This window comes from Juglans regia, chromosome 10, assembly GCF_001411555.2.
Source record: "Juglans regia cultivar Chandler chromosome 10, Walnut 2.0, whole genome shotgun sequence".
Lineage (NCBI taxonomy): Eukaryota > Viridiplantae > Streptophyta > Magnoliopsida > Fagales > Juglandaceae > Juglans > Juglans regia.
The window spans coordinates 5,710,845-5,721,130 of NC_049910.1; the positions used below are offsets into that span (position 1 = coordinate 5,710,845).

Sequence of the window (10,286 nt, forward strand, 5' to 3'; positions counted from 1 at the left end):
CAATGCCAATGACACGGCAATTGATTGGTTCAAGTGGAATATGAAGATGAATGTTGATATCATTCGGGCCCACGAGTTTATTCATGTTCGATCCTGTGCTCAAATCATCAACCTCATAGTTGTTGAGGGGTTAAAAGAGATTGATGATTCCATTACCAGAGTCTGCAGCATTGTGCAATATGTGAGGGGTTCCCCTCAAAGGCTTGCCAAGTTTAAGGCAATAGTAGAAGATCTTCAGATTAGATATTCTAGTATGCTTGGACATTTTGACTTAATGAAATTCTACATACATGATGTTGGATGTGGCACAGAAATACCAATGAGCGTTTGAGGGGATGGAGGTCGAGGATGGGGGCCTAAGATATGCTTTGTTGGAGCCAGCCGGATAGAGGCTTGGTGCGCCGGACGCACATGATTGGACTAGTGTGAGGTACTTTGTTTAATTTTTAAAAATTTTTGATGACATAACCATGCGGATATCTTAATCCAAATATACAATTGCGAACTTGTACTTCAGCGAGCTCTCGAAGCTTCACTTCCACTTGCAAAATGGTTGTGCTGACTCTAGGGAATTGTTATCTGATATGGCTACGAGGATGAAAACCAAATATAATATTAGAGGAATATTGAGAAGATAAATAGATTATTATTTGTGGTTATGATCCTTGACCCCTAATATAAGTTGGTCGTTCTAGAATTTTGGGTAAATTTCGTTCTCCGAGCATTGAAGGCTGTAGAGTTTATCAGAGTGCTAAAAAGTGATATTAATGACTTATATAGTCACTACAACAATAGTTGTCAGCCTTCATCTGCAGCTGGTAGCTCCTCACATTTGAGGCCAACGGGGTCGACAGCTTCCTTAGATGATACTGACCCATCCGGAGAGGTTACCAACCACATTATCATGATCAGTATCATCAACTCATTGCAATGAGAAATATTATGCAGTGTACGTCTGAGGTTGAACGATATTTTATGGAAGCTATCAAGGCACCTAATGGTGTATTTCAGTTATTAACTTGGTGGAAGATTAATTCTACCAAGTATTCAATCATTTCCCATATAGCCCAAGATGTGCTAGTCATTTTTGTTACTACGATTGCCTCAGAGTCAACGTTTAGCACTGGAGGTCGCGTGTTGGATGCTTATCGGAGTTCATTGTCACCGTCAACCGTGGGGCCCTAGTTTGCACACAAAATTGGATAAGTGAAATGCCCATTGGACTAGATACCGTTGGCGCTAATGCTAAAAGCTATAGGCTTGAATCCAGTAACTTTATATGCTTTTAAGTGATTATTTAATTATTTTTAATGTTTCTAATTTCTACTTTTTATGATTTTATAGACCTAATTGTGAACCCTAACATAATTGTCAATGACTGAGAGTTTGAGACGGATGCCCCTTAAGAGTTGGGACAGAATTGAGAGACTATGGAATATGGAGAACCCTATTTCTTAGTGAGAATCAAATTCTACTTTTTTCTTATTCAAATTTTTACTATCAGTTTTTTTCTTTATTAATTGCAACTTTCTATCTTCATTTCAGTTATGACCAATGGACCATTGAGATTTGAGTGAAATCCGTGTTTAATATTTATGTAATTATCTTTAAAGACTAAGTCAATGTTGTAATAAATGAGATTGTTATAACTTATGGCTACATATTATTTAGTTTTTAAACTATTGTATTTAAGTTTTTTTTTCAGTATATTTTTTACAGATTCGGAATTAGGCTTTGGTGAGCCCAAAAGTCGAAAAAGGGCATTCATTTAGCCCAATAAACAGTCTGACCTTCGACCTTGGTTCGTAGCTCTGACCTCCGATTGGAGTCGGAGTAAAAATTTTCCTCCGATTCAAAGTCAGAGGTTGGAAATGTCAACTCCAACTCCGTCGGAGTCGGAGCTCAGCCCTACCCCCAGCACATGAGCCGTGTATTAATGGTTTTTTTTTTATGAGTAAATTGAAGCCGTGCATTAATAGTTACTTAGAAAATATAGACATTTACTTGAAAGTAGTTAATTTATTTGAAGTGGTGCCCCCTAAATAGTTAATTTATTTGAAATTGTGCCCCCCAAATATCACTTGGTAATATTACTTTCATTCAACTTGAAAGTATACATGAAAGTAGAGAGAGAAATAAATGATAAAATATATATTTGGTACATATACAATAGCTAGCAAATTTGGAAATGATTTTAATGTTCAGTGTAGCTTAATTCCAAATATTTAGATTTTAGCTAATCTATTGTGATGGTATTTTGAGTTCTAATAGCTAAATATGTTATAAATATAACTTTTAGCTAATCTATTGAATATGCTCTTAGCAAAGTGAAAGTGGTAGATCTTCGCTCGGTGCATTCTCCATGATTAACATGAATATTTATCATTCGACAATCATTTTATAATGAATAAAAGTGATTTTCGTTAATTTTTAAATACTTTATAAATAAAAATTATTTTTTATTGATATTTCTTCCAATATTATCGAAAGAAAAAAGTATCTTTAATGCTGATTAAAAAAAACAAAAAAGCAGTTGTCAAATGAAGTGGGTGATACGTCTGATGCAGCTCATTACTGTTTTTTCGGCTTTTTCATTTGAACCGAATGACTTGAGTTCGTGGACAAATCTCGCCCAGCCCATGGGCTCTTCTATGGATTAAGGCGTGTAGCCCATGGGCTAAACGGAAAACAAGAAATAATAGATTTTTTTGAAAAATTATATTTAAATTTATAAAGTAAGCAAGTATCGTATATATATTTTTTAAATAAATAAATATAAAATTTACATAAAATATATTTTTTAATAATAAATTCTTAAAAAAGAATTTACGATGCTTACATATGCATTTAACATTACTCTTATTTCTTTCTTTTTTTCCATTTTCACTATTTTTTATGGACTAAACATACTCTGTTTATTTTTGGGGTTCTCTCTCTCTCTCCTCCCAACATCTGACTGTAATTTCCTCCCATCCATTCTTGGATTGTTGGACCACTTGCCGACGAGAAGGAGAAGAAGGTGCAGTGATCCTCTTGCTGACGAGACTTCGAGTGGTGGTGCGGTGATGATGCGGTGCTCTGATCGAAGAACGAAGCCTATCGCTGCTTGGGGAAGAACTTTCTAATTTTTTGAGAGGGAAGTCAAAGAAGGCTAAAAGAAAAAAGGATAAATAAATGATAAAATATGTATTTAGTCTATTTACATCAACCTTTAAGTTTTGAATATATTTAAAATGTAACTGTAGCTAAATTTTAATTATTTAAAATTTAATTAATTTATTATGATGATATTTTAGAGTCTAATAACTAAATATAATTTAACTTTTGACTAATCCATTAAGAGTATTCTGAAGAGCACTCATAGTGATAGGCATAGTTAAAATTTAGTTAATATTTAGCTAATTTGTTTAAAATACAATAATTTTATCCATCATTTTCTTGACCGGTTAAATCTAACCTGCCCAAATTACTAGCCAAATTATTTTTTTGACCATAAAATAATCTATTCTAGGTGACAACCAATGCTGCTTTTAAAACTAAAACACGACCATCGTTAATCTATTAATGGTTGCTTCTGTGTATTTGAATAACAAGTTTTATTGAAAAGTCTCTAGCTAGGTAGTGTTGGAGACCACTTAAACAAATATTTTTTCCTCCTTAAATGTTTGCACTTTGTCCTTTGGCTTCCTTTTCAAATTGTGTCCATATTTTTGCCATGCTTCTTATGACCATTAGAATAATATAATCATTATAAAAAAAGAACGTTAAAAAATTAATGTATAATTTTTTAATAATAAATATTTTAATTATTATTATAATTAAAATAAATAAAAATATCAAAAATAATATTTTAATAGAATAATAATAGATTTAGAAAGTTTATTATTTAATGTTATTAAAAAGTAGTTAATTAAATTTAAAAAAGTGAATTTCTAAATCAAAATTTGGCTAAAGAATAGCTGAGCCACTACTAATGCTCTAAGATCACCTGATATTATTTATTAGCACATGTTCTCCTAGCACTGTACCAAAATTGTGAAAATTTGAGATCAAAAGAAAAGAGAAGAAGACAAAGATTCGAGCTTAACACTCCACATTATTGCCACATAGTTTGATCAAGTTAAAGATATTTTCTTTTAGAATTTTGCTATTCATCATTTTCATACATTATATTTTATTTTTTTTAGTTTTATTATTCTTAAACTAATTGAATTCTTATATTCATCATTCATATACCACACATTTAATAAATAAAAAAATTGATATGTGATTTGTGAGAATGATGGATATAATTTTTCTTTCATTAAAGCGCTTGCATCTATAAAATTTATACATGTGACAAACTTTGATTGGTGTCATCACTCGAAGGGATGCAAGAAGAGATAAAATCAAATAAGCAACATATGTAGTGTGAAATGATATTTACATTCATAATGCGCAATAGTCGTGTATTTTTTTTTAAAGAATAAATATAAAATTTATATAAAAAAAATTAATTTTATAATAATAAATTATATTTTTTTTAAAAATAAGTAAACGATATTTATATAAATTATAACTATATTTAACATTACTTACGCATATGATATACATGCACGCCTAAAGTCAACACACAATTCAAGCGAGGTAAGAGTAATCTATTTCATGAATATCATCACGTCGATTGTCGAGCGCACATCAAAACCCATACGTACCAAAGATGCTGTGATAAATTTATGAGCATTGCTATTCATAAGTCCATACACTACACATTAATATTTTTTTTTAATTTTTTTAAAGTTTTTTTAGTTTTATTATTCTTAAAATAATTGAATTATTCTATTCATAATCCACGTATCATACATTTGGTAAGAAAATAAAATTAAAGAAATTATAAAAATAATAGTGTATGGTGTATGAGGCTTAAAATACAATTTTTCTAAATTTATTTGCATAATTTATGCGATTTGTGTAGGGACGGTACATGTGCATATGACTCCCTCTTGTACAGATGCAATTGATATGAATCAGAGCTCCTGATCTCTACTTTGTTTTCTTTCCTTCCATATATGGGGACCCACTTGCAGAAACTGGCACATAAAACAGAAGGCCGTCAAAAAGGGTCGAGTTTGACTTCCCTGTCTGCCGGTAAGATTTGCAATCTACAGAGCCGCCCATGTCACAAGCATTAATCCACACACCAAATGCTTCTACTAATTATTAATGCACCCACCAACCACTGTTCAACATGAACCAAGCCATGCACACCAACGTTTGCACCAACTAGTACTTGTACTCACAGTCGCTTTGCATCCACACTCCAGACGAAAGGATCTAGATGTTGAAATGAATTGAGTTAAATTAAATCGAGTTGAGTTAAGATAATAAAATATTATTTTTTAATATTATTATTTTAAAATTTAAAAAAATTGAATTGTTTATTATATTTTATATTAAGATTTAAAAAAATTATAATGATAAGTTGAGATGAATTTAAATCCAAACTCACTCCCTTTACTAAATAAAACTCCTCCTACTTTATTATTAATATTATTTATAAATTATTTATTATTTTTTTATTAACAAGAAGAAGAAAAATCCTAGCTTTTGACTCTCAGCTTTTATCTTGAATATACATATACTCATTTATTTTTACGGATAAGATGAAATGAGTTGAGATTAAAATTAAAAATTAAATAAAATATTATTTTTATTTTGAGATTTGAAAAAATTAAATTATTTATTTTATTTTATATAAAAATTTAAAAAAATTGTAATATTCTAATAATATTTTATTTAATTTTCATATAAAATAATCACATCTCATCTCACTATTTAAATCGCACTTTAGAGAAGTCGATGAGAATGCTCTTAAATCAAAGAGGTCTAGACATATATTGTTTGGATACCAAAACTATCTTAACTTATCATTATAAGTTTTATAAATTCTCACATAAAATTTAATAAATAATTTAATTTTTTCAAATTTCTAAATAATAATATTAAAAAAATATTTTTTTTAATTTTTATCTAAAATAATTTTATTTAATTTCATTATCCAAATCCTAATAATATTTATCTTTCGTCTAAAAACATTCTCATCTAAAAAAATTATAATAAATCCTAATTGGAAAAGAGATATTTTTACCTACTTTTACTGCTATTAATTTCTTTTCACTTATTTTTATTATTATTTAATATTTTATTATTACTTTTTTATTACTTTTACACTATTATTAAAAAAAACATTCTCAACAATAAATTCTCATCGAGAAACTCAATAAATTCGGCGTTAATATTAACAACGCTCTCATTTTCGAAAGGATAAAGTTAAGTTGCTCGATATAATGCGTGTGACCAATAAGAGCATTTGATTTTTTTTTTTTTTTGGTATTTGTGTTTTTTAATCAATAAATGCTAAAAATAAATGCAGAAATGTACTTATTGGTCACACTGGGACCATGGTACCGATCACCCTAGCAGTACCAATTTCGAAATCAAATTCAGAATGTCAAATAAATACTCTAAAGTTGTATTTAGATGTTGAAGTGAATTGAGTTGAGATGATAAAATATTGTTAGAATATTATTTTTTAATATTATTATTATTTTGAGATTTGAAAAAGTTGAATTATTTATTATATTTTGTATTAGAATTTAAAAAAGTTGTAATGATGAGTTGAGATGAGTTTGGTAACCAAACTCACCCTAAATAGATTAATAGTCATAAAAAAATTTATAAAACTAAATTACATAATTTGATATAATATAGTAAATTATAAAATTATTTTATTATAAAATAAGAAAAATAATAAGGTTTACTGCTTTTCTACTATTTATTTATTATTATTTTTCTATTTATTTATTTTAAATTTTAAATTTTAAATAATAATTCTATCACTAGTCATAAAATAAATTTTTAAAAAAAATTATTTTTCATAGAGTTTTGTTACATAACCTCCACCACATTTTATATTCTATATTTTTTAAAATTTTTAAAATTTGTTTTGAGTTTATTTTTTTAAAATTATTTCAAATTTTTTATTTAATATTTATACAATAAATATTTAATTAAAAAATAATAAAAATTAAAAATAATATTAAATGTAAAGTGCGAAGAGATTGTGAGATTTTTTATTTTTCATAACATATTACACAACACTGTAGGTCTACTCACAAGTCACACCAACCAACTGCAGCTGACCCACACCAAATTGGTAAACCGATCGACCTGCATTCACCGCATGCAGACTCCACTCTCATTTGTACCCTCCAATTCCATTTAAACCCATTGCAGTTTTCAAAACACCATTATCACTTCTTCTCCACCACCTCTCTATCTCTCTCTGAAATGGAGTATTTGTCTAACCTCAGACATGACCCTCTTCTCAATACCACTAGCAGTACCCTCCTCCCATCCAGTCTTCTCTCAAAGCATCTTCTTTCAAATATCACGGAACTTCTAAGATTTACCTCTTTCCTAATATCCATCGCAGCTTTCTTCATCTTTCATAAATGGAAACCCATTCTCTACTTCCTCTTCCTGATCTCTTGTTTCATCCTCCTCAAACGCTTGATCCTCTCAAAAGCTGCTCCTGTTTATTTAGTTGACTTCTCATGTCTCAGGCCACCAAGCTTCTGCAGAGTCCCCTTCTCTACCTTCATTGAAAATGTTTCCATGTTTCAATGTTTTGACTCCGAAAGTATCTCTTTCATGGCCAAACTACTCACTTCTTCAGGACTAAGTGAAGAAACCTTTTTGCCCCCAGCTTTGCAATACATTCCACCAAACACCCACCTGCATGAATCCATCCAAGAAGTGCATATGGTGCTCTTCCCTGTCATGGAAGACCTTCTGTCCAAAACTAGACTCTCCCCATGTGATATAGATATTCTCATCGTAAATTGTAGTGGTTTTTGCCCCTCACCTTCGCTTTCCTCCATCATCATAAACAAATACTCCTTGAGAAGTGATATTAAGAGCTACACTCTCTCTGGAATGGGATGCAGCGCAAGCGCTATCGGAGTTGATTTGGCTCAAAGTCTTCTGAGAATTCACAAAAACTCTAACGCCGTTGTTATCAGCACTGAAATCTTGTCTACTGGTTGGTATTCAGGCAACGACCGGTCTAAGTTGATCCTTAACTGCCTCTTCAGAATGGGAAGTGCGGCCATTCTCCTTTCCAGTAAAAAGGAAGCAAAGAAGTCTTCAAAATACAAACTGTCTCGGACAGTGAGGACTCAAAATGCCTTTGACGACCAGGCTTATTTTTCAGCAGTTCGCGAGGAGGACTCCAAGGGAAACCAGGGGTTTACGTTAAATCAAAATGTACTACAAGTCGTCGGAGAAACTCTCAGATCAAACGTCACCGTTCTTGGTTCCTCAATCTTGCCATTCTCGGAGAAACTTTGGCTTGTTTTTTCCATCTTATGGAAAACATTTATCAACAAATCCAGTGAAATCTACGTGCCAAACTTTAAGACTGTGATACAGCATTTTTGCTTGCCAACTTCAGGAAGGGCAATGATAAGGGATATAGCGAAAGGGTTAAAGCTTGGGGACAAAGACATAGAGCCTGCATTGATGACACTGCACAGGTTTGGGAACCAGTCTTCTTCTTCGTTGTGGTATGAGCTAGCTTACTTGGAAGCCAAGTTTTGGGTGAAGAAAGGTGACAAGATTTGGCAACTAGGGCTAGGGAGTGGGCTTAAGTGCAGCAGTCTGGTTTGGGAGTGCATAAGGCCCATAGTGGGGGAGTCCAAGAAGGGCCCATGGGCTGATTGTATCTCTTATTATCCAATCCCCACTGGGATTTAGCAGATTAATACAAGTCCTATATGCAAGTTAAATAACGAGAAATTTTACTTTATTTTATGTTTTTTTAAGTACTTGTAGGAGATTTGCATGGTTTAAACCTTTGAATTTTCATTTATGGGTGAATTCAGTACTAATTCATCATTTTGTTTATTAAGTTGTAGTATGCCTCGGGTCCCCTGCCAAGATCCAGGTCTGAGCAATTTATGCATTTGGCCCTTTGTGTGGGATCCAGTCTGTCTGCTTCCTAAACGTTGCAATTTAGAGATAAACAATCGTTCTATTGTGGATGTAAAGAGCCATCTGTCTATTGAGAAATGTTGAGTACTGCGGTATGCAATATGCATGGAACTCAGAATCTTTTTATTTTAAAATGAAAGTTTGATTGAGTTAGGTTTGCATTGTTGAGTTGGCCATTAATATGAGCCTGCTTCAGCTGCTTCTGCTCCTGCTCCTTCTCCCCATATTAATTTCAGATGGGGATTCGGATAGCTACTCGGCATTGATGACATTTGTTGACTTTGGAATTCGGTTTTATGAGCTTTTCAGATTTCCCCAGAGCCAAAGTTTCAACTTTCAAGGTGTTATTGACCCTTGTCTTGATCTCGAAGCCGACCAACATTTCATTTTGACAAGTGATAAAGTTTGAAATGTTTCTTAACTTTGTATTAAATAATGGAAAATGCTAGCGAGCTGGTTTTAGGCTCCCGTTTTGACTGCCCGTTTGATGTTACTTGGCCTTTTTTTTTTTTTTTTTAAGCAAAAGGGGGGGTGCAATCAGCGTAGTAATTCTCTCTAGCATGACCATAAGTGCCTATTTCTACTGTAGAATATCCGATTTGAACTATAGCTATTGCTCCAAAGGTGAATCCGTCACCACAACACCATCAAAGTATATAACTAGTCCAAAGTTCATCTCATAGTCTAAAAATTAAGCTTTACTACTATAAGTAATTTCAACTTACGTCAGACTTTAATTCCTAATCTCGAAATTATGAAATACAAACTTGTACTAACTGGACTATCACTACTAAGTGAAGATATTACTCATTTAGTTTGTTTATACTGTTTAGTGTTTATAGTCACAATTATATATGAACAAAAAATTTACACAACCTCTTACAATTCACACAATCTCTACACATCATTTTTTTTTAATTTTTATTATTGTTTTTTTTATCAAATATTTAATATATAAATAATGAATAGAAAAATTGAATTAGTTTAAAATAAATAAACTAAAAAAAAATTAAAAAATATATCAAAAAATTTTAAAATTTAAAAAAAATATAATGTGCGTAAAGAATGGAAGGTTGCTCGTATACGAAAACCAATGAGGGAATTTTTTACCGAATCCATCGTGTTCTCTCGCTAAGAGCATTGGCATTGGCTTCATCAAAGTCATCTTCAAAATTTGATGAAAATTACATGTTTTGCATAAATCTAAAACTTCCTTAGCCAAAACTCCACATTGGATTAGTCATTTGATTCAT

At 31.4% G+C, this 10,286-nt stretch overlaps 1 protein-coding gene across 1 annotated transcript; it reads left to right on the forward strand.

Moving 5' to 3' along the window:
• The first annotated feature begins 7,294 nt into the window (after nt 1-7,294).
• LOC108988873 (3-ketoacyl-CoA synthase 6-like) lies at nt 7,295-9,128 on the forward strand. The gene has a single exon (XM_018962256.2). It carries the CDS (start codon nt 7,330-7,332, stop codon nt 8,794-8,796), a length of 1,467 nt encoding a protein of 488 aa, XP_018817801.1. The 5' UTR covers nt 7,295-7,329; the 3' UTR covers nt 8,797-9,128.
• The last annotated feature ends 1,158 nt before the right edge of the window (nt 9,129-10,286 follow it).